The 25,138-nt window shown below is 53.8% G+C and overlaps 1 protein-coding gene across 1 annotated transcript in view; it reads right to left on the bottom strand.

The window, feature by feature from the left end:
• SHB (SH2 domain containing adaptor protein B) overlaps positions 1–25,138 on the bottom strand; it is a 109,580-nt gene that overhangs the window by 14,643 nt on the left and 69,799 nt on the right. The window contains exons 3-5 of the mRNA XM_084778222.1: positions 21,845–22,060; positions 9,804–9,975; positions 7,165–7,284 (exon numbers count right to left, since the gene is read on the bottom strand). Coding sequence (XP_084634348.1) covers positions 7,165–7,284; positions 9,804–9,975; positions 21,845–22,060 — 508 coding nt within the window. The remainder of the gene's footprint in view (positions 1–7,164; positions 7,285–9,803; positions 9,976–21,844; positions 22,061–25,138) is intronic.

A 25,138-nucleotide genomic window follows, 5' to 3' on the forward strand; every position in this document is an offset into this window, starting at 1 on the left:
TGCACACTTCAAAGTCACCGCTCTCCCCCAGCTCGCTTTGAAACAGTGCCGAGGGTCCCTCTGCCCGCAGTTGAACTTCTTAATTATCACACTTTCTTTAACCTCTGAGAAGGAGAAAACACAAAGCACGCTAACTGAGTGCAACCATCTTCTTTTCCTTCAGCAGCCCCGAAAGGAGAGGAAGCCCCCCCCCATTCCCAACCCTTGCCCAAGCCCACCTATCTCAAACGCTGCCTGAGGTTCAGGGTCAGGGTGAAGAACGACTTCCTGTCTCTGAGCCTTGGTTCCATCTAAAGCATCTCTTCCTGCTGTCTACACCTCAAGATCGCTCATGGGACCATCAGTGTTCCTGACCAGGCAGGCAGGCAGGCTGCATAAGGAGGGCCCTGTGGTTCACAGAGGGTAAGGGTATGATGGGAGATCGGTAGGGCACACAGGGCAGTGGGGAGGACAGGAAAGAGAAAGCCAGCCCAGGCCCCTGACCTCTGACAGCTGTCCACTTCAGCCCCCAGGGAGTACAGGTGGTGGAGGTCAGGGGATGTCTCTAAGCTGGCACAATCTAGAAGAGGGCAGCCTGAATTCGACCCTAGTTCTGTAGAAGTCAAGTTCCCAGTCACGGGGTGGAGGGCATGTTCTAGTTACAGTCACACAAACTTTTTCCTTTCTTTTCAAGATTTGTCTGTTTTTATGTGCATGGGGGGATTGCCTGCGTGTCCACTCGTGCACCGTGTGCGTGCCTGGAGCTCAGAAGAGGGCATCAGATCCGCTCGAAGTAGAGTTAGCGAAGGCTGTGAGCTGCCACGTGGATGCCTGGTCAGCTTGGAATCAAACTCGTCACCAGAGTCTTCTCTCCAGCCCCCACACAAACTCTGCCGCCACTGTTAACAGAATGTGGGTACAGGCAGAGCCCTCTCTCCCTAGAACCTGTGGCTTTTCCAACGCTTACAAGGAAGACCGCCAAGCAATAAACAGCAAAGCTCCTGCTCAAGGTTGTGTATGCGTGAGACTCCTCCTAGTCACTGTCTCCTCACTAAAATGCCCATGAAATATGTCACAGCTGAGAGAAAACTGAGGCTCGGACATTCTATGCCGCAGGTACTTGGGGAGCTGGGGCAAGAGCCCCGAGCCAGTACCTGGACTGCATAGGGCCGCTTCTACCCTGGGGAGGGCGCTGGACATCATGCACTGTCAGGTGGCACTTCCTCCCCTCCCAGGGGAGGCCTGCTGCGCCTCACTCCTGTCTGCCCTCAACTGTTCTAACCCTCTTCATTCACCGAGGACAGAGCTCCTCTCCCTCCCCAGGCAGGGCCACCAGCGTTGTCTCCCAGCATTCCTCTTCCTCCAGCTGACGTCCAACTTAGCAGCCCAGAAGACTGTAGGGCACAGACACAAAGCCCAGGGCCCTGTGGTCAGAGCCGGGTTGTATGGGGCCCCCAGACAAGAGTGACTGTGCCTCCCTTGAAGGTTTGCCCTTAAGGGGGCCTCCGCATGCTCTCAGAGGCCTGCTGGGGACCAGGGGGGATGGAGAGCTGGGCTGAAGTCACTCCAGGGGGCCATGAAGGGGGTTCAGCAGCTACTGAGGAGCTCGTGGCCTCAGAGCAGTGAAGCTTTTGGCGCTTCCTATGGTTCCTTTTTGGGCTTGTTTGAGGGCCCAGGGGATGAAGCCTGGGCCTTGTACAAACCAGGCAGGCCCTACACCACTGCAGGCCCAGCCCTGTGCTCCCCACTGTTGGATGCAGAGCCCAGCTTCTCCTCACTCCCCTCCCTCCTCTCCCTGCAAACATTTATTATTTCTTGCTCCTGGCTGTCAGCAGCAACAAACTAAGATTAATCACTCGCCCGCCTGGCTGGACGCGGACATGCCTACTGTTTGAAAACTCTCTCCTTCCCCGTACAAATCAATGAGGGGAGAAAGAAAAACACTCTAACTGAAATGCACCCCCAAGCTCTTCCTGGCCCAGGACACCCACCTGTCCTCCCTACAGCCCAGGGGTTGGGTGGGTTGGGGGGCATCTGCTGGTTGATACTGGCTGTCTAGCAGCCGACACAACCCAGCACTCCAGCTGATGCAAAGGGATGTCCCCACGCAATCGGAGGCCTTTCTTCATAAACTGCCCACTCCATACCGCAGGATGGAGTGTGTCCTCCTCCGTCCTGGGACTCAAGCAAAGGCCCTGTGGCCTAACTGCAGGGCCACAAAGCTGGAAGCAAGTGTAGTGACTAACCCTCAGACCCTCACCTTACTGGTATCATTTGTCTGCCACACGAGTGCTATGCCCTACGCCTGCTCATCATAAGGACACTGACGCGAATGACGCTAACATCTGCTGCTTCTAGGATAGTCTAGAAAAACTGGGAGGAACAGAGCTCAGCATGTCCTCAATACCTACTGTGTGCCCAAGGGCCTCACCTGCCCAGCCTAGTTCTTATCCAGGCGAGGCTCAGGTGGCAACTACCTGCATCAGATGGCGGTCAAAGATTGAACCCAAGTTCCACCCAAGGTGCCCCTGATTGAGCAGCCAGGGTTCCCCTCTACATCCAAGCTTCTAGAACACCCTGCCCCCAACCCTTTCACAGTAGGTCCCTTGCCAGGGCCAACTGTGCAGACTGGGGTGACATGCACATGCCATGTGGGACAGAAGGAGGCTAATGCTGTGGCCTTTCCCTTTGGCAACACTCACCACATCTCAGGTTCACGGATGATTCTAGAGCTGTGCTCAGAGCATCACTGTACCCCGCGATACCATGCCGGGGACTCCTCGATCCTCTATGAGATAACGTCCCGTGACTGGGGCTGTTATCACTCCTGGTCACAGCTCAGTGTGGGATCTGCTGTTCTTAGCAGGAGCTGTGCCTGTTCCCCCTCTACTGCCCACCCTTTAAGACCTATTGTCCTTCAAATCCCTCTCTGGTCCCTTGCCTCATGTGTGGCTCAGGGCACTTTCTGACCCGTTGGCTCCGAACACTCTTAGTGTAATTCCTGGGTCTCTTCTCTTCCTTGCCAGGCTGTGAGGCCCTGCAGGACTAGAACTCGGCAAGTAACTGGGCCCCAGTGGGACAAAGCATGCAGGCTGAGGAAGGCCTCTAACGATCAGGCCGGTGGAGGGGACATGACGGAAACAGGCCAATCCCTGCAAGTAGACAATTGATCTCTGGGGACTTGAAAACTCAAGGCCTGGCCAGGCGTGGGTGGTAGACACCCTTAATATCAGCACTCTGAGAAACAGAGGCAGGAGGATGGCTGTGAGTTCAAGGCCAACTTGGTCTACATAGCGAGTCCAGGACAGCCAAGGCTACACAGAGAAACCATCTCGAAAAACCAAAAGGAGGAGGAAGGCAAAGGCTTGTTTTGTGAAGGGCCTAAGGGGCCACTTGCCCAGTGCAGTGGGAAGAGATGGGTCTGGGTCTTTATCAGCTTCCTGCTAAGGCTTCAGAAGTGTGATTATGTGGACCCATCCCAGGCCCCACAGGAATGATCCTCACCACCACCCCCATTAGGACTCACCCCGTCCCCAGAACGTCCCCTTGCTGTCTTTGAAGTCCTGTTGTCCTGTTTTCTCTACTTTGTCCAGATTCTTTTATAGAAACTTACAGAACCAAAGCTCAAGAGCCCTTCACAGCCCAAAGCACTTGAAGAAGCCTATTAGGGAGACTGACTGCCCTTCGCTCTTCACTCCTTTCCCTACGTCTACCAGCCTTTCCAGGGAAAAGAGAGGGTGTCAGTCAGCTTGCCTGGCTGGAGAGAGTGTACCCAGTACAGCCAGGATGAGTGAGGCTGCCTAGCACATGTCACACTGACGGTGGCAGCAGGGGAGACTGGAGAAGGGTAAAAGCCATTTGAAGGATCTCTGAGGTGTGATGAGGATGGGGGTGTATACACGTTGACTTGGGTGACCACAGGCACAGGAGTGGCGGGGACAGTGTGGTCAAATCAAGCAAGTCACTGCCACTGTTGTCAGAGTGGTCAAATATACTCCCAAGGACAGTCCACTGTGAGTCTCCAATGGGGTCGTTTCCTCACTTAGATAAATCCTTCAAATTCACTCCTACAGCTGACTCCCTTTGGCCTTCTGACTGCGTGCATGCGTGTGAGTATGTGTGCATGTGCGTGTGCCACAGCTCCAACCTCAGCCTTACAGAGACCCCCTGGCAGGCCATTTAGACCTCTGACGAAGACCTGGAACTCTGCCCTAGCCTCTGCATGAGGCCATGCCAGCACAGATGTGCAGGCCACAGACACCCATCTGTTGATGGATGAGGGGACAGAACTCTGAGCAGGGCCTGATGGCAGTGGCCTTGTCACTGAGAATCTGAAAGGCTCCTCTAAGAGGCACAGAGGTCCTGTGAGACTCTTCACCACCTCACACCCTTTACTGATGCCCTCGTTGCCTAGGAACCGATAGCTTTTAAGGGTCACGTGCAGCTTCTGCCCTGCAGCCTCTGGCCCTTGGAGGTGGTAATCATCCTTTACAAGTCACTTCTGGGTACCCACAGCCCTTTGTGCTGCTCTGTAAGCATAAGGCAGACAGAATGGGCAGGGCTGTGAGCCCTTGGAGCTGGGCCTGGCTGCCTGCCTCGGCTCTCCCTCTACAGAGCCCAGTGCCAGGTACAGAGGGTGCTCATAAAATTCTTCCAAGGGTAGGACCGAGTATAGGTAGAGGGCCCTGCCCTACGGGCAGACCTGACTCACAGAAGGATCCGAAGCCCACGTGAAGATGGCCAGAGGCTGAGCAGCAGCACAGCTGGAATTCCGAGGTCAGCTTGCAACCTGTGCTATGTGTGGGGTTGCCATCTGCCCCTCCCCCACCCCCCTCTCCCAGCCACTGGCAGCAGGCCTGAGGATGTGAGAGACCACATACCACACACAGGCTGGCAAAGATGGTGCTTGTCCCAGGCAGCAGTACCCATAGTGCCAGGGCTGTTCTGAGAAACACCTCTCCCCAGATCTCCTTTCTGCAAGGAAAGGCTGCCTAGGGGGGCACGTCCCTCTGACCATCAGGGGTGGTACCCTATTTACTCTAGACGAGCACAAATCAACCCTCCAGCTCCAGCTCCTTCTGCTACAGGAGTAGACACTACACAGCACTCCTGTGTGACTAGATCCGACAGGACAGGTGCAACAACACAGACCCCAGGGCGCCTGTGCCAAGTTCTCTTGTGTAGTGTGCGAGATGCCACCGGCTGCCAAAGTGCAGTTATTCTAGCCAGAGAATACACACCAAGCACTAAGGGGGAGGGGGGGCCTGACTCCATGGACAGGGACACATGGGGAGTCAGAGACAGTGGCGTTTCTAGTGACTGTCGAAGTCTGACTTCTGTTGGTCACATGCTGATGTTGTACACAGGGAAGGAAGGACTTGCCATGCTGTATATTGAGCAGTGAGTGGCAGGACACAACACCTTCTATAATCTTAGACCACAAAGTCTCATGATATAATCTCAACCTGCTTCATAAACCAGGCTGGCCGCAAACTCAGGAGATTCATTTGCCTCTGCCTCCCGAGTGCAGAGATTAAAGGAGTGTGCCACCACGCCTGGCCAGGTCTTAACTGGACTACAAGCAATCTTTAAGGCTCCCGGCCGCAAGCAGGGACAGGGTGGGAACTACAACAGGCCACATGGACAAGGCTCTGATTCGTCTGGATGCCGGTTGCTTAGGAACAGATCATCATCACCCCAGTGCACAGATGAAAACAGGGAGGCTCAGAACTGCGAAGGCCACCAACCAAGGGAGGGAGGTGGACTCCTACTGGCCACCACAGTATCCAGACCACCTAAAGGACAAGCAGGGCCAAGGGACTACTCCCAGAGGGCCCCAGCCCAGTGAATGACACAGTGGGGACAAAGGGCCCCAGCCTCTGACCTCTGAAACACCCCCGACTCGGTTTCTATGCATAGCAGGTAATGAGGAGCCACTGCTCAAGGGGTGGAAACACAGATGGTGCTGGATTCGCCGGGGTCATTTTTTCAGCAACTAGCTGCAGAGTCCTTCAAAACTGTCCTGGTGGCCCTGGCACATCCATCATAGGTTCTCACTACACTGTCTTCCATAGGCACAGCTGTGCTCAAGTTTCCACACAGTCCCAGCACCCACAATCTGCCTAGTTTATGGGTAGGCGTGTCTCCACGTAACAAACCTGAAGGTTGGCACCTGCCCTGGCATACGGGGCTTCTGTCACTTCTTCTACTGAGCATCTAACCAGGCCTTCTGGGGCCCAGACAACAGAGGTTCCAGGAGCAGTAAGCCAGCACCCAGTGCCCGTGACTGGCAGCAGGCTGTCCGGGACTAAGGGGAGAAAGCTGGCCATGTGTCAGGAAGTCCACCCTGTCAGCATGGGTGCAAGCCTTCCTGAAAGAAGTGCCACCAAGCCCACTCTCACCATTAGCCTCTGGCAGTGACCACAGAACCGAGGAGGTAAGGTAGAGGGCCCCACTCCTATCCTGTGTGTAGACGCAGGACTTGCGTTCACACCCAATTATGTACTGATTCTGTACCCTTGGAGAACCCCCTTCCTCTGAGCTTCAATGCTCCTATTTATACAATGGGTTCTAGAAGGTCTTTTGGGTCTTGTCTGGCAACAGCATTGAACAATTGAATACTCAAACAGAAAGGGAAAAGCCCCAAACCTCTTTCTTAAAAAATGTTAAGCCCGTTCACTTTAGCAGCTCATGGGTCAGAAGAACCTGACCAGTGGCGGGTGGGGGTGGGGTGGGTCTTTCCAGTTCACAGCATCCCCTCCCAAACTCTGTGGAGCATATGAAAAGCAGATCTGCCCGGAAGACTAACGGGAAACAGGAAAGGGTTCTCCCAAGAGCTACCCGGCACCACAGAGGGTCAGACAGCCGCTCATCCCTCACCTGCTCCCTGTGAGCCTCCCATTACCAGTCTACAGAGCAGGACAACATACTCCTCACCAATGCACTGGTGTGAAGCTGCAGATGGGCAAGGCGTGCTAAGAGCCAGGGACAAGCCTGGGCTCGCTGCACAGGGCTGCACTTCCCAGGGTAAGTCTTCCCTCCCTGGGAAAGCAGCTGTGGCAGCCACCACAGCCTCCCCGTGTTCCCAGAATGGGACTAAATTAAAAACCAAGGCCTGAAGTGGCCAGAGCGGGAGTTTCTTGGAACCTCCACTGGGCTGGGGCAGGCAGAAGGCACTGTACTCACTTCAGGGAGAGGGAGTAGTCATGTTTGCTGGTCTGGCTGTTGCGGACAAGGTAGCTACACTCCTTACACAGTCGCAGCAGGTTCTCAGCATCGCTTCTGCTGATGGCGCCATGATACCATCTGGGGAGAGGACAAGAGCAGTCAGAGCCAGTGGGGACAGGGACCCCAGGGAGTGACCTCTGAGGAGGCTCGGTGCCCTCAGAGGGCAGCTGCTGGCTCTGGCCTCCTGTGAGGAGGTTCAACAGCTGCTTTGCCTGCTGATGCCTGCATCTTGTCAGATTCTAATAGAAAAGAGTGACCAGGACCCCCACCCTACCCTTCCTCATGGAAGGCTCACATTCATTCCATGCAGGCAGTCCAACTTAGCCACATACTCTGTGGTCATCAAGCCTGCCCCGTGGTGACAGGTGCTAAGGAGATGAAAGTGGGGCTATTTTAGGCATGATGACCAGGAAAGCCTGCGGGGAGAGGGATGCCTTAGTGCAGACCTAAGGAGGAGAGAGGTAGCAGGGGTGGGGGTGGTGGGGACAGGAGCAGGCAGCATGGCCCGAGGGGGTGGGGGGTTCCCGAGGCGGGCCAGGGCACTCCTCTCCATGGAGCAAAGGGACTCCTAGACCATGGCCACAGGACGCTGCACATGGGCGAGGCTGACAGCCCTCTATCCTGACCCCAAGAGAATCACAGGATCACGTTTCTGGATACTACATGAGGCAGAGAGGAAGAAGAGGGACCGTGTGACAAAGATGGCATGCAGCGCCTCCTGGCCACAGGATGAGACGGAAGCCATGTTTCTGTGACTGGGAACACTGGAGACAAGATCTCAATGGGACAGCAAAGGCCTTCACTGACAGGAGGGGGTATTCCCAAAGCTCCTTTGTGTCTGTGCTGGGCCCATGTGAGGATCACTGCAGCAGAAGTGACTGTGTACCGGGGCACGGGGGCCGGGCATGGTATAAACTGTTACCCAGAAACAGAACCATGGGCTGGAGGTGCTTAGGCTGCCACGGTGAGAACATTTCCAGAGATGCCAGGGCCCAAAGCAGCCATGGGGAGAACAAAGTTGGCTTCACAAGTAAAGTGACAACGGATCTGGTGAGACCAGGCTCAGGAGGGTGACACACCCTCAGCACAAGCTAACAAAAGCATTTGATTAGGAACACAATTGCCAGCCGGTTGCAACTGAACGGTCCCTAGGGAAGTGCCGCCCGCTGTCTGCCCTCGCTGAACACAGGGGCTAGAAGAGAGACAAGGGTCTCCAGGGCCTTGTTAAGGGTAGTCCCTGGTGGTAAACAGGAGCGGCTGTGAGTCCTTTCCTGGCTACTTCATGTTGAAAGAAAGGCGGGGTCTGGAGTGGAGGGTCAGAAAGAGGGGTGAAGGGCACTGGCCCAGGAGCCGGGAGGCCAGCAGGCAGCCTGTCAGCAGGAGGCTGTCTTGGGTGGTACTGTGGGGTGGAGGGCCACTCTGGAGCCCGTGGAGATGGGGCCATGGACACACTGCTGCTCATCCCGTCCAATTGCAACTGGTTTCTCCAGTATTTACTCACTATCCACTGAGCTCATGGGGCTGACACGGACGGTCAACAAAGAGATACAAGAGGCATTCTGGATAGCCAAGTGCCCCACAGGAATACGAAGGCTGTGATGAGGCGATGACTGGTGGGTGGGGCGGGAGGTACCTTCTGAGCATGAACTGACAGGGAAGCCCTGGAGAAGGACAATGCTTAAGAACTTGTATCACCTGGCTCAAGACTGGTAAGAACTCGCCACATACTAAAGAAAAGGCCCTGGCAGCCTTGCCAGCATCAGCCATCTCTTGCCTTATGAAGATCTACTGTGCCAGCATCCCTTACTTTATAAAGACCCACTCTGCACTAGGTACGTGCTGGGCATAAGAGAGGTCCAAGAGGAGGTGACAGCAGAGCGAGAGTGGAGTGGGGTCTAGGTTATGAGGTTGGGCCTCAATTTCCCCGTCTGGACAGCAAGGGCAGTCCTTTAACTGTACGTTCACTTGCTAAGCAGATGATACATCCGGAGACCCTCACTCTTATCAGAGTATTGACGTGGTAAGAAAACCAAGGGAGCTGGAGCTTCATCCTAGAGTAATGGAGTCACAGGGGGTTTCTGAGACGACAGGGACCTGGAGGCACAGGGAGCTGCCACCATGGTCAAGAGGAAGGGCTGTGAATGGGACAGTCCTGGCACAGTGCTCGGAGGAGGGGCAGGATGGCACGGGTGGGCCTCGGACTGTGACAAGCAGTAGGAAATCTCTGGAGGAAAGTACTGGGGAAACCCAAGCCAAGAGTGTAAAGAAAGGCCTACGCTGGCCGATAGCGAGCAGGCGTAGCACAGAAGCCACACAGCAGCTAGAGAAGAAATCTAATTTACACAGAGAGCAGGTTTAGTTTAGACTTAGCAACTAGAAGGGAAAAGGAGGGAAAGTGACTGCTGAGGAAATCTGCAGCCCTTCTGCCGGCCACTGAGGGTCAGGGTGGCAGCATGGTGTGTGGAGACCAGGCCTGGCCGGGAGTCAGGGACCTTGACTTCCCGAGAGCCTCTGTCATGAGGGACCGGCGATCAACAGTGTGGGGCACAGTGGCTAGAGGAAGCGGGGTGACCTCCGCATCGCACCAGTGAACTTACATTTGTTTCTCCAGTGGGACGGTAGGATCCACCCTCTCTCCCAGGATCCCACAGAACTCAGGGCTCCCGTGTTTGATGGGCTTGAAGCCTCCTCCAGGAGCGCGGAGCTGGCGCCGTCGGTCCCGCGAGGGCGATGGGGAAGACTGTCGCTTCTCGCTGCCGTTGAACTGAGCTGTGAGAGGAGAGGAGGGGAGAGGGAGAGGCACTGTCACCGGGAGGTCCAGCCCGAGTTGACACTGGGGCGCACACAGTGGGGCAACAGTCAGCTACCATGAGCAAGAGGGCTGCCCTCAGGGCCCCCAGTTCTCCTCCACAGCTGCCAAATTACTCTTTCAGCATCAGGTCCCGGGAGTTGCCAGCACTTGGAACCACAATCCCAAATAACCTGCTCTTCTTTAGAAACTACCTAGACTTGAGCATTTTATTATAATATAAAATAAGGTAAGACAGTTTCCCAAGACAGGACACACAGAAGCTGTCAAAGCCAGCCTACATGTTTGAGGGGCTCGCCGAATCTGGGTTACCGAACCCAGTCCTGACCCAGGAGACTCTCCCCGCAGTTTTTTAGCAAGGCCCACAGCACAGTAGGAGTACAGACCCTCTGTCCTCTGAATGGTTGGGACAGGGGTAGGGTTTCTCACAGGGTGCAAATGCTTTCAGGTGACCCTTCCACTCCCACCCAGGGCCACACTGGTCACATCTGTCTCCTTCTTCCTTGTCACACCCCACTGAGCTCCACGTGGTGACACACTGCTTTCTCAATCTGCTCTTCGTCGTGCATGGGTAGACACAAGTGAACACACAACAGACAGCTGCATGATGGGACAGGTCCTCCCACACAGACTATAGACCCAGGAGGCTACAGAGCGGCGGGGCTGGTCCCCTAAGACCATCAGAAACACATATATTTACATCGAGAATCATAACAGTAGCAAAATTACAGTTATGAATTAGCAATGAAATAACTTTCTGGCTGGGGGTCAGCACACCATGAGGAGCTGTATTAAAGGGTCACATCATTAGGAAGCTTGAGAGGCACTGCTGTAGAGGGATTAAGATGTGTGTGCACCACCACATGCTTACAGACCCCTACAGAACACAGAAGTGGGTGTTGGGCCCAGGAATGCTGCTATAAGCAGTTGTGTACCACCTAGACCCAAGCTCCAGTCTTCCAGAAGAGCAGCCAGTGCTCTTACCCACTGAGCCCTCTCTCCAGCCCTGAACTCAAGCCCTTAGGTAGAGAGACCCTCTGACAGGCAGCTGCCTGATTAGGCTCAGGTCACCCAACTCTATCACCCTTCAGAGGCCAGTTCACCCAGGAAGCCCTCTCAGAACTCCCTCAGCCATGGCATCCGGATCACCAGTGTCCTTGCCTGGCTCCCACGAGCCTCTGGAGAATGGGTTCTGTCATGGGTACTGCTTGTCCCACACCTCACACAGGACCTGCAAGGTAACAGGTGCTTAGTGCAAGACTAAGTGAAACACTTAATGAGCTGATATTTCACTTTACTGGGAAAAAATATCAGGTTTCCTACCAGATAAATTGGATAAAACCTGGGAACGTCCTGGTTGACACTATAATTCCTTACTGAATTAATTTATACATTCTCTAGCGTGCTTAATACCACAGCCATATATTTTAGTAAGAGCAGGTGGTGATGAATGACAGGCTTAATTAGGCAAATCACTTCACCTAAAACACAAATATACAAACTCCAAGTGCAGTGATTCGACAGCCGGGGGTGGGGGGACACAGGGACACCAGAACAAAAGCTCCAAATACAACTGCTTCCATCGCTTCTAATTAAGTTTCTCTTTAATCTGCAATTTAAAATGGCAATTCTTTTAATTTAGCGATTTTTCTGCAAGAGATAAAGACGCAAGTCCTCAAAAGCATATCTGCGTTCAGAGGAAAATATGCTGCCCCCGTGCGTTGTTCAAATGGCAGAACTTAATGAGTCCCACCGATAGGCAATTAAAGAGCGAGCAGGATTCCTGGGGGAGGGGGCGCAACTCAGCTGTGCAGAACGAGGCACCTAGCATCTCTGACTTCTACTCCCAGGATGGTGGAAGGACAGTGTCTTCAGGGCCAGCAAGTCTGCACTTTAGCTTGGCCCTAAATGTCTACCCGAGAGTTGTGGCCAGGGGACAGGGCTCACTGCTCAATGCTCCCAGTTACTTAACTAGGCTGTCTCCCGGATTGTCTCGGAAGCTTATGGTCCCCTCTCTGTACTGGAAACCTAAAACCCATATATACTGAAATTTGGTCCCTTCTACTAACGGAAGATCCAGCAAAGGTACTCCATCAGCACTGAACTCCGTAATACTCCTGCCACGGAGCACAGGTAAGTGTGAGGAAGTATGCTTTCAAGGTAGGGGTAAGGCCCTAGGTTGAGCCCAGGACTTTTTTTTTTTTTTAAGATTTATTTATTTATTATTATGTATACAGTGCTGTCTTCATGTACACCTGCAGGCCAGAAGAGGGCATCAGATCACATTATAGATGGTCGTGGGCCACCATGTGGTTGCTGGGAATTGAACTCAGGACCTCAGGAAGAGCAGTCAGTGTGCTTAACCTCTGAGCCATCTCTCCAGCCCGAGCCCAGGACTCTTGAGTCCACAGGGCCAGGCTTACCCCAAACTGTCTCCCCTCCTCACAAGCTGAGGTCTGGGTGGGCAGCAGCTGTGGTCTCCCTCACCTAACCAGCTGCCCCATCTGAATGGCACATCCAGGCCTCCCAGGACTGGCATGAACGCCACCCACAACTTCCTATGGGAGCTGGCCTCTCTCCATGGTTCTAGCTCTTGGTAATGTGTCTGCTGCTCCAAGATCGTCTATCTGTCCACTCCTCCTGGCCCGTGAGTGTCCTACGGGGCAGCCCCTGGGAAGGGTTTCCTTCCACCCTCTCCAGTCTCTAGTCCTGTGTTTGCTCCACTTACTCTATAGTCCTGCATTAGAAAATGCCATGGGTGGCTGCAGCTCACACAGAACCAGTATGATCCTTCAGTGTAATTTCCTTCCTGCCCAGAGCAGGCCATAGGCAGGAGCGTGCACAGCAGAGTCCTTGACTGCCGCCCTGGCGGCCTGGGTTCAAAAAAACTCCTCAGCCTAGTGCTCAAGGTCCTTGGTGGGTTGGAGGCAGCCGGACCTCCTCCTTCGCCTCATCCTCTACTCACTGAGGCTGGCTGGCCCCTAAACCCATCACCTGCCACCTGCCTTTATCTTAGTCCAGCCTTTGGAATGTCTTTCTTCATTACGCCAGGAAAACTCTAGTTACTCCACAAAGTCCAGCCTGAAGCTGTACCTCCTGGAGCAGCCTTGCCCTAGAGACCCCCAGATAGAATTCCTTCAGCTTCCCCCAACCCTCAAGTGCTTTGTCTACAACTCCAGCATCTGCCTGCATTACAGGAAAGGATGCAACAATCTCCACAGAGCCAGATGGTCTCAGCCCAGTCTCTTTTGGCCTTGCAGCTGGCTTCAGGGAATGGCCCACAGACAGAGCAAGGGAGTTCTGCCGCCCAACCCGAGAGCCAGCGACACCTGGCTTCCATCCTCCCTGGCCATCACTCATCGAGACAGACGATGGACGATGGAGTATTTGAAAGCTTCTCTAAACTCAGCTGCCTCATCTGCTGAGCAGAGCTGATGACTACCTAAGGAGCGAAGGGCTGTACAAATGGCTCAGGCAGGTCCTCTCTCAGTGGCAGATCCTGGTCACGTTCACAAGGGGCGTGTGTGATGTTTCATTTAGCTACAAAGATAAAATGTTACCTGTATCAGAACTGAAGTTTCAAGATGACAGGTCATCTTGCTATTTTTTTTTTCCCAAGACAGGGTCTCTTCTGTGTAGCCTTGGCTGTCCTGGACTTGCTTTGCAGACCAAGCTGTCCTTGAACTCAGAGATCTGCCTCCCAGGTGCTGAGATTAAAGGTCTGCGCCACCACGCCCAGCTCTTACTCTGTATCGTTTACTATTAAATGCCCAGTGCCCAGAACAGGACTTGGTTTATAGGTGATGACCAATACCTGTTGCGTGAGTAAGTCTCCGCCTACCTCTCCAGGGCTGTCACACATCCGTTCATCCCTTGAGAAAAAGCAATCAAGCTGGACTTTCTCTGCTGGCTGTGCGCAGGGGGGTTCCGGGGACCGAGGTCAGGCTTTCAGGCCTGGAGGCGGTGCCCTTCCTTACTCACCAAACCCCCTCGCCAGTCCCAATCAAGTTATTTTAGGATCCTCTTGTAAATAGTTTCATTCTCGTGTTTAGTACTTCCCACACATGGGTGGACACTACAGAAGATCTGGGGAGCACATTTTCCTCTAATCTGTGAGACTGGCCGTGCAGAACTTGGCCCAGCTAATGAGGCAGGCTTCCACACCAGGCTCCTGGCTGGGCTTCTGGCAGCCTTGGGGCCTCCTCCAGCCTACGGTTTCCCAGGTGAGGCTGGCACTGCTCTCCCACCCCTGCTCCTTATTTCTGGCTAGCCTGCAGCCTCTGGTTCTCTAACCTGCAGCACAGGGTCGAGCAGCCCCCTAGCAGATGCAGTGAGCTGAAGAGAAGGTTGTGGAACTGACAGGGGACTCTCAGTAGATAAGCCAGAACTGAGGACCAGCCTCTTTGCAACCCTCAGGGGATGCACAGGAGGAGCTGGACTGTTCTGGGTCTGTGGCCTGTTCACTCATTTCCTCCTACTCTGAAAGAAACCGAGGGTGAGTCAGGTGTCCAGGCGCCACTTTCGTGCAGAGCTCTGCATACAATCCCGAAAGCCACTGAGAGCCAGGTGGGTGTCAGCATGGTATGGGGAGGGCAGACTGGTTTCAGAGGCAGGGAGGACTATGACCCCAGGGCTATGAACATTTGCACCAATGCACTGAGCACTTGTGTGTGACTAAAATTTCACTTCTATGGTAGCAGACCTTTGCTGCTGCAGTGTTCCAAACCTGCATACTTTAAACCACTGACTGTAACTGACCCTACCAACACATGCCAACACCCAAGAGCCGGGAGACTCATAAGGGAAAGGCCCCTTCCACTCTGCAGTGTACCCCGAGGCCCTCCCACGAGGAAGGATGTAAAGAGGGAACCTCACAGAGTTGAGTTTCCAGGATCTTAAAGAGGCCCCTGACCTCACCTTGAGAACACACGCAGGCCCTGGGGCATGACTGCCACCCTCACAGGCTATGTGAAGACAGATGAGAGCGTAGGGGCTGTTGACTCCGAAAGCCTCAGAGGGAGACCTTGAGCCTCAAAGGTTCCAGGACACCAATCATACAGCTATGGCCGGCCTGAGAAGGTGACTACTTGGTGGCAGAAGGTACTCATTTTTGTCCTTTGATTTGTGACCATTCCCCCAAAACAAACATGGACACCAGAGCTGAGTGCTGGCTGCGGAAGGCCAGCGGATATGACTAATAAAGCACCAAGGTGAGAGCAGCCATCTCTCCCACCACAACTCATTCTGCAGATGACAGCCATGGGGCTGGAACTAGGGTCTCCTCTGTCTGAGTCTTAGCAAGTTCAGCACAGATCCCCTTACAGTGCAACAGACACTAAAGCCCACAGCAGTAACATCAGCCACCACCCACCGGGCACTCAGCAGCCCCAACCTTAGTGCCTAGGGTCACCTTCCTCCTGCAGATGAGAAAACAGACACCTTGTCACTGATAGCAAGTGGCAGCTGTGACTGCAGACCTGTGGTTCCAGCGCCTGACTCCTTCCTGAGCTCAGGGCTGTGCCTCACCTGTCACTGGGAACCGCTCAAGGCTAAGGCCCAGTGTGATTTATAACCTCTTCATCTGAAGACACCCACAAGACTTCTAGAGCCAGGGGAAAGTGATTATTCTCCGCCTACAAGTCCAAGGAGCTGCTGCACAGGCTGGGCACTTGAGGAAGTCAACCCACAAGCTGAAGCTCCTGACCACTGTGTATGTCAGTCCACTGTTGCCCACTGTAGACAATGGGGGGGGGGGCAGGGGAGACGGGCAAGACAGGCCAGTGTTGGCCACAAGACACAGTTCTCACACAGCTCTGGGCAGTGGCTCCCTCCTCAGTTTCTTAGAGGGAATTCAGACACAGGCGGGAAGGGAGGAGGCCAGGCCAGCAGCCACAAGTGCCCTCGCACTGCGGACTCCTCTGGCTTCACGTGGCTAGGAGACAGAGGTCCAGCACACAGAGGGATGAGAACACTAAGGACCCTCAGGCACACTGGCTGTGCCTAGCCTGGGAGAGCGCGTGGGACCTGTGTGACCAGGCCTGACTCACTAACTCCACAAACGCCCCAGCACTCACTGGGCATCAGGCTCAGAGCCGGGTGGGGACCCAGCTGTGTGCAGGGCAGGCTTTCACCTCACACAGCTTACAATCTGCAACGCCCTGGCGAGATCTCTGACCTCCCAGGAAGGAGGGCAAGGCCACGCACTGAATTCCACACAGGAAAAGAAGGCACTGGCGGGGACACGTCTATCAGCACATAGTAGAGGACCCAAAGCTATGACACGCTGACACTTTTGTTTTCATTTTCAAAAGATTACTAAACGAACTCATTAAAATGTCAGACAGAAAAACCGACCAGAGAAACCTGTCCCTCAGTAACATTTAACCAAAGAAGAGAGCGATCTCACAGCTCGCACGGAACCCCTCTTCCCTCGGCAGACCTGCTGTTCACGCGCATGTTAAACATTAATTATGGCTGTTACTCATTACACAGCAGAAAGCTCGCTTTACAAACACAATTGTTAATTTCCTCACAGGCCCAAGGCATTCTGGGAGGCCATGAAGGAGACAGAAAGCGTTTTGGGGGTGGGGTGGGGCTGCTGTGAGGCAGCCTGTGGCTGGAGTGTGGGGGGAGCCGTGGCTAGGTCTGAGACTCCCTGTGGGTCCCCTCTGCAGACTCTGAGCCTGGGAGAAGGTACCAGGAGCAGCAAGCGTGAGTGAGCGCTGCCCACTCTGCACCACAGTACGAACTGCAGGGAATCTGCACCCGGTGGGGGTGGGGGTGGGGGGCTGGCGGTGACCAGTGCTAAGACCAAAGAGCATGTGAAGCAATTGCCTCTACCCCAGGAACCTCCCAAGCTACCCCACACCAGTGAGGCCAACGCAACAGTGGTGAAGGTCAGCGCTTTTCATTCAGACGGACCCAAGTTCACTGCTACGTGTCTGCAGCTGAGTCACTTACTCTCTGAACTTCAGTGTTGTCATGTATGTTATCACAGTGAAGCAAGCCCCACATGGCAGGGCTTTATAGGGTTAATTTAAGCCAGGTTCGTAATTGCTACTCAATAAAAGCTAGCATCCTGTCCATTCCTTCTTCCCCAATTACCATGTCAGAGTTCCCTGGCTCAGATGAAAACAGCCATAGGTAAAATTCTACTTTTTCCAGTCTTTGGTCTTTCAAATGCCCTTGATAATGTTGAGAAGGTGTCAAAACTTTGGGGAGGGGGGGCTACTTATGGGCACAGCACTAACAGCCCATGAGATGACAGTGACAAGTGTGTATCTGGCTGTTCCGGAACAGGCCACCCATGGAACATGAGAGGAGGCCCAGCCCCAATCTGGGAGGATGAGGGGAACTGTCATGTTAGGGGAGGTTTTCTGCAAAGGCCGACACTGGTGTCATCTGAGATGAGCTGTGACACTCTCCCTGGCTCCCTCAACCCCTCACCTGATGTACAGTATGTTACTGGTAAATAAGGTTCTCCACATGGAGTCCCTCAGAGAACTTGTGAGTTCTCACACCTTGCCACACTCATTCAGAAATGGCACCCGGTGCTGTGACACTTTCTGTCAATGACTTACTTGCAACACAAGTTCAAAACCCCCATTCTAAGACCAAGCATATCACTTCTAAACCAGGGAAGGGCAGAGGGCCCGCTTACTCTCATGTGGACTGCTGGCCTGAGCCTCAGGAGGGCTGGGGCGTGGCAGCAGACACTGGAGAGGAGGGCAACGGTGCCTACGGCAGAACTGCTTTGCGGGCCACCCGCCCTGTTTCCCGTTGCCAGGCATAATCAGAAACGAGCTCTGTAAACGAGGCCTCCAGGGCTGCTAAGCGCCTCTTCACAGCACTGTTTTTATATTAAATTAAACTTTATTTAATTTAGCAAGCCCTTTCAGAACGCCAGTAATAAAACCTCACAGACACAACCCTTTAAGGCTGGCGATGTCTTTCCATCCAGAGATCCAGGAAAATCTCTGGATGAAGTGATCCTGTTTTTCACAGTGGGCTGTTCAAGAAGCCCATGCTGCAAGACCTATGACAATCAACACTCTTCAGATAGGAAAACGCAGGGAGATGAGCGGCTGGGCTGGCAAGTAAACATGGACCATCTGACTCCTGCCCATGGGTCTTAACAGATGAGACACACTGTCCTAAACGTTCAAAGGCAGATCAACGTGCCAAGGAGTGGGTATGGGGCACAGACAGACAAGGGCCCCACGTAATTGCTGAGTGATATGCCCATCTGAGTCATGTGTCTGTTTTCCACGTTTGCCTTTGGCAGAGCGCAGGACACTGTCTGCAAAGTACCTTGAAGGGAGAGAGGATCTTGGGATGGTGAGTCACAGACAAAATAACAGTCTCTCAAAAGGCCCAGCAGGATGCCTTCGTAGGCTTGCCCACTACCTGGCTCCCTCTGCCAGACTCCAGGCTACCAAGGGCCTCGATTAATTCTCAGACCCAACTGCTGACTTCTCTTCTCTTGGAACTGAAAGGGCACAGATCTCCCACATGCACAGATGGTCTGACTGGCTCTACCACAGGGTCTTTTATGGTTCTCTTCCCCTCTGCCTCAGTTTCTCCAGGGTAGGGAGTGAGACTGTATAGCCTGCAGGGCCCTCCTGGTGTTAAAAGGTGGAAACAGGAGGCTGTCCTAGTACCTGAGGCTGGCATGGGAGGCTGGCTGGGGCTGCAGCAGGTGCAGGTATGTGACATTGTGGGGGCTCTGCAGTTAGACTTGGCTTTGCTACTGACCAGGCAGGGGCCCCTGTGTCCCCATGCCTAGGAGGAGGAAGAGACCCATGCAGAGGGTGACCGTGAATATGCAGCGAGGCAGAAGGAACATGGCTGAGACTAGCAACGAGCCCACATCTTCCAGACCTCGGGAGGTGTGGCAAGCTGACCAAGGCTTCAGCCGGGCTGCTGAGATCCCTGGGACAGGTACAGTCCCTTCAGAGATGTGACAGCAGCAGGCATCTGCCATCCAATCTGAGTGCTTCCTCGCCCCCAATCCTTGTCTCTCGTCACAGGCCACCTTCTGGGCAGGACCTGTTCATCTTGTAACCTTCACTACCTCAAAACACCCGAAAAGAAAGGAGCGCCACAGGCTCGCTAAGGAAGTGGGGGACCATATAGCCCCCTCTAACCGCCCCCCCCCAGTCCTTATCCTTAATGAAATGTGCACTGCGGACTTCTGAGTGAGGGAAGACTGCTGTGCCTCTGGAAGCTGGGGCTACCCCATCCTCTTGCAATGGCCTCTACACAGCTGCAGAGTGCGACCACGGAATCTTCCTGTGCTTAAGTTCCCAGTGAGACAGGGACATGGACACACAGATGCAGGGACACACACACACACACACACACACACACACACACACACACACACACACGGCACGCAGGGCTGGGGTCTTGGATAAAAAGGGCCTCTTGTCACCAGCTCAGAGCAGGGTGGCATCCTGCTGCAGACTGGGACAAGCAGTCTCTCTGCCTACTCTCATTGACATGCTGGGGTCCCAGGGGGATGGGCACGTGCCCAGAACTGTCTACAAGCCACGTTCCTACTGCAGATTGAGTTTCTGCCCCCCACCTTCCTCACCAGAGCTACAGCAGCCTCCAAGGCTGCGGAGTCTATCTCCACAGTCAGATTCTACCGGAATGCTTACCATCTTCTGGGTCTTGGTCAGGGTGTGTGGTGCAGTGTGGGGTGTGTGTGTGTGTGTGTGTGTGTGTGCGTGCGTGCGTGCGTGCGTGCGTGCGTGCGTGCGTGCGTGCGTGCGTGCGTGCCTGCCTGCCTCTGTGTCGTCCAGTCACAAGCCTTTCGGGAATTTGAAAGCACGGAGAAGGGTCACCAGCCAGGTTTCTCCAATCAGGCTGAGCATGCAGAGTCACAAAAATACAGTGGTGAAGACAGGAAGGGGCAGTTTTGCTCAGCAAACTTCATCTTACACAGCTGTTGCCTAGTGAGACCTGAGACAAACTGGGACTGTCTCTAGAAGACACCACAGTAAGGACAGGCCCTAGCAGCACTGCCAGTCTCTGACTACTCCAGGGACTCAGTGACACATAAGCGCACACACCTGCACATTGTCACCCACACCTATACACACACTCCCTGTGTGCACACACATGGCAACATGTAACAGCCACTCAGTAGGGAACAGTGCCCTTTATTCCAAGCAGCCACACGTCAGGGTCAGCAACGGAACCACAATTTCAACAATCCAGTCAAGTTGTTGCAAAGCACCCCACTGCCCGAGAGGGTCCTGCTGCAAAGCACCCCACTGCCCGAGAGGGTCCTGCTGCAAAGCACCCCACTGTCCAAGAGGGTCCTGCTGCAAAGCACCCCACTGTCCGAGAGGGTCCTGCTGCAAAGCACCCCACTGCCCGAGAGGGTCCTGCTACAAAGCACCCCCACTGCCTGAGAGGGGATCTGCTGCAAAGCACCCCACTGCCTGAGAGGGGGTCTGCTGCAAAGCACCCCATTGCCTGAGAGGGGATCTGCTGCAAAGCACCCCCACTACCTGAGAGGGTCCTGCTGCAAAGCACCCCACTGCCCAGAAGGTCCTGCTGCAAAGCACCCCACTGCCCGAGAGGGGCCTGCTGCAAAGCACCCCACTGCCCAAGAGGGAGCCTGCTGCAAAGCTCCCCACTGCCTGAGAGGGGCCTACTGCAAAGTACCCCACTGCCCAAGAGGGGGTCTGCTGCAAAGAACCCCACTGCCCAAGAGGGGGCCTGCTGCAAAGCACCCCACTGCCTGAGAGGGGGTCTGCTGCAAAGCACCCCCATTGCCTGAGGGGGGCCTGCTGCAAAGTACTCCACTGCCCGACAGAGGTCTGCTTTCCTCCATCCACTGCTGCCTAGAGAGAGGAAACAGACTGAAGGCTGGTGCTCACAGCATCCTCCAGTCCTGGACTGATGCAGCTGCCTCCTCCTTCATCCCAGGAAATGAGAAGGGAGCTCAAAGCTGCTTGGGACAGGCACAGCCAGCACCTGCTCTAGAACGGAACATGTAAAGAGACTTGACGGGAGACAGGCAGGCAAGAATTTGTGTGACAGTGACACCAGAGACAATAAATCAGTAACAAGAACCGAGAGCAGACTGGATAATACTTGTGAGTCCTGAAACTTATTGCAAGCTAGGTCAATCTGAAGCCTCTGTGAGCGTCTACACGTTCAGAGTACTAAAACCATCTCCAGGAATGAACGGCGGTTCCGGACAGACGGCAAGTGCTCCTTGCTTGAACGTCAACACAAACCATGTGGGATCTGACAGAACGCATTCCAACTGTGTACACCTGGACTAAGGCCCAAGACAATGATGCCTGCCTGCCTGCCGTGTGTGTGTGTGTGTGTGTGTGTGTGTGTGTGTGTGTGTGTGTGTGTGTGTGTGTCTGTGTCTGTGTGACATGCACACTGAGGCATATATGTGGAGATCAGAGGACAACTTGCAAGAATTCTCTTCTTCCAGCCGGGACTGAGCTGAGGTCAGCAGGCTTGGCGGCAAGCACCTTTGGTCATTAGCCATCCCACTGGCCCAAGATGCTAGGTTTCTGAGTAACTCACACTGGCAATGGCAACACTGCTGGTCAGAGACCGCCATGGTGAGGAGTGAGGTGTCAGACTAGACCATAGCTTCAAAAGCAACAACAGCCTTGAGGTGCTGTGTGAGGAGACAGTGTAAGGGGATCCTCCAACACCTGCCATGGTGTCGACTCAGGCTTGGGCTCTTGAATGCATCAAATCCCTCCAAACAACCCCTGACCAGGCACTATTCCAGTGGCCTTGACTTCCCATGGACCCAAGTGCTCTTCAGCAGAACCCTGCTCCTACCTGCCAGGGCAGGGATGGTGACCCGGTTCCATTCCCACGGCTGGTCATACTCATCGGCGGGCCTGTCATCGTCCTGGGGCAGCTTGCTCTCGCGCAGCCGCAGGCTCACAGTGCTCTCTGAGTCTGAGTCCACGCTCTGGCCTTCGGGCTCATACGGGGTATCGTACAACTGGATGCCTTTGTGTTGGGAGCGGACACTCTCTTGCCTCTGGAATTCTGCAGGGAAAAAGGAAGGAAGGAAAGAGACAGGTCATGGATGTGCAGGCCTCACTAGGGACAGATCTGAGGTCAGAGCTGCCAGTCAGAGAGGTGGAACCAGCAGACAACCCCTCTCTACTCTTGGCTATCCTGTGCTGAGCATGTCTTTTTGACTCTGAGCGAGGGCCCTGCTTGCCACAACTGTTAAGCTACCAGCCACATCAAAGCACCTTGTTCTCTCACTGCCTTATCTGACTTCAAGGACTCGGCCAGTGGTGAGCAGGAAATGGCCAGTGTGTCTGGCTCTGACCATGTCACCACTACCACCTTTCAACCCCACTTGCACAGAGCCACGCTGGGCCAGGTGACCCTCCTGTTCTCACCCAACTCAGAGGTTAATTTAAAGAGCCAACAAGCAAAGGCTCCCCTGGAGAGGACCTGGCCAGCCTACATGCCAACCCTGTGGAGCTGAGTGATGCCTCCCTGCACTGCCTCCCCCTCCCCCACCCGACATAACCAAACACACCACAGACCTGGAGGTGTGGGACCAGGAGCTGACTTCTAAGACTGGTGACAGGAATGACCTAATTAGTCATCCCTGACAGCGGCTGCTATTCCAGGAACAACACACCTACCTTATCATGACACTGACTTGCGGGCATGAGAGGCTGGGCACAGGGGACTGGGAGAGGCAGAACAATAGGGAAGAGGCAGCATTTGAACTGACAGCTCTGACAAGTGGAAGCACAAGGGGATGACGTCCCCCGTGGTGTCACCAGGCTGAGCCGAGGCCCCTTCTCGTGCAGACACGCCCACAGTTTGTTTGCTTGCTTTCCCTTTTGAGGATCTCACATTGTAGCCCATGGAACTTCTATGTGTTCCAGACTCACCTTGAACTCATGCCTCCCCGGGGCTAGGATTATAGGCATGTGATATAGGTATGTGTTACATACATACAGGTATGTAACCACTCTCCATGGTAGCCATTATTTGCTGGGCGTTCAGTGGCGTTAAGCACATGGACCCTTGGGCAGGCATGACAACCTTCTGTCTCTAAAACTTTCTCATCTTCTTAAACTAAAACTCTGTACCCATTCAGCACTGCTCTTCACCCCCAGCCCCCTAGCACCTAGAAAAGTCTATCCCACCTCTCTCTTTGAGCCTGACTACTCTCTGGCTGGCTACTTCCCACAGAGAATCAGCATTTGTCCTCCGTGGCTTCTTTACTACACGTGGCATTGTGTTTTTAAAGGGGAGGCGCCATGTAGCAGGAACATCATTTGTCCTCAAGGCTGAGTAATCGTTCATGACATGGATATTTACTGTCCCTTTGTGCTGTGGTCCCAGATTCAAGGAGGGAGTGGCTGCCGTAAGGCCAGCTACAAAAGGGCGAGGGTGGAGGCAGGATGTGTTTCATAGTATGCTAAACCAGAGGTCGGATGTATAAGCACGGCCAAGGCCACAGGCCTGACTGCAGCTGCTTCAACTCATGTGAATAGTGGCGCCTTCCCAAGCAAGAGCCACCCCTGGTCTCTGCTTTACAAGCTAAGACCTCCTCACCAAGATGGCCACGCCCCTCCTCCTGTGCCCTGACTGCTGCTGTGTACAGCCCTCGAGTACAGCATTAATCCTTATGCTGGTACTTCCCAGCCTTCACCAAGTCCCATCCTGACTTCACAGCTTTGGCTCTTTCCAGTGCCGTCATAGCATTTGTTGTTAAATTTACTTTTAAAAGGAAGTTTTGGTAAATATCCTAGAAGCCATTATCTTGCAAAACAAACAAACAAACAAACAAAAAACAAAAAACAACAACAAAAAACTGCAGCTAAGCACACAAAGACTGAATAAGAAACAAACCCAGGTGCAGAGGGAACCCAAGGTTGGTGTTCTCCTGTGAAAAGGGGGGACTGCAAGTGTTAGAGGGGATGCAGGCACAAAGTACTGAGACTTTTTCTTCTATAGAAAGGGAGAGAATGAACAGGAAACAAACAAACAAACTCTTCTGACTGTGGTGTTGCAAGCCGCGTTATCTCCCGAAACGTCCCCACACTCTGGTAAAATGTAGATTTTATTGGGTTCTGTGGGACTGTTAAGTTTGGAGCATTGTGTTTCCCCTTTTCAGGTGGGAAGGGCACCAAATGCAAAGCACTGCATGTAACTTTGTAAATCACTTCCTGAACTCAACTACCTGGGCTACTCCCTGCTCTGCAGGGGTCCTTGACGTCTCCCTATTGGTTCTGAGGAGGACACAGAGCCTGGGGACACTGGGCTACAGCTGATATGACTGACTTGGGAATCCCACCCTTTCCCTCACTTTCGCACCACCCCGTGAACTGTCACTAAGGCAGTGGTCCTCAACCTTCCTAAAGCTGCAACCTTTTAATACAGTTGTGGTGACCTCTAACCATAAAACTCTTTTGTTGCTACTTTCTAACTGCTTTGGCTACTGTTGTGAATTGTAATATAAATATCCGTGTTTTCCAATGGTCTTAGGCAACTCCTATGTAAAGGTCATTTGACCCCCGAAGGAGTCGCGACCACAGCTCTAAGGGCATGAAGCAGCTAACAGATGCCCTTCCATGGACAGCACCTTGCTCCTCCCTCCAGAAACCACCACAGGCAACCAAGTAAATGGGGGGGGGGGGGAGGATGAACAAGAACCGACAGGCAGAAACCACACTGTACCCCAAATTCACATTAATTTCTTTAAAGTCCGAGATTCTAGTGATGAAATGTCTGGAGATGCCACCTGCTTGTGATTTCCTGTCAAGCAATACTCAGAAGAAACAGACACACTACTAAACACCAGCGGAAAGGAGAGTGTCCTGAGAACAGACCAGCAGCGCAGTGAGAGGGCCTTGCTCAGGGGCACTTCTCACGCAGGACTGTCCGGAAGCACCTACTCCTTACCAATGCTGGGTTCACAGTGGCAGGTGAGGCTGTCACAGGATGCCACTGGGGTCACTAAAGCCAGCTTCTTCCTGTGTTACGGATGGATCCAAACTTTCATTAGGGCTCCACACGAGGGAGCAGCCAAGTCAATCATCACACGGTAACTGGATGGAATATTAAGCAGTCATTAACGTGATAAACAGG

Source organism: Acomys minous (genome assembly GCF_964271855.1).
Source record: "Acomys minous genome assembly, chromosome: 1".
In the NCBI taxonomy this organism is placed as follows: Eukaryota; Metazoa; Chordata; class Mammalia; order Rodentia; family Muridae; genus Acomys; species Acomys minous.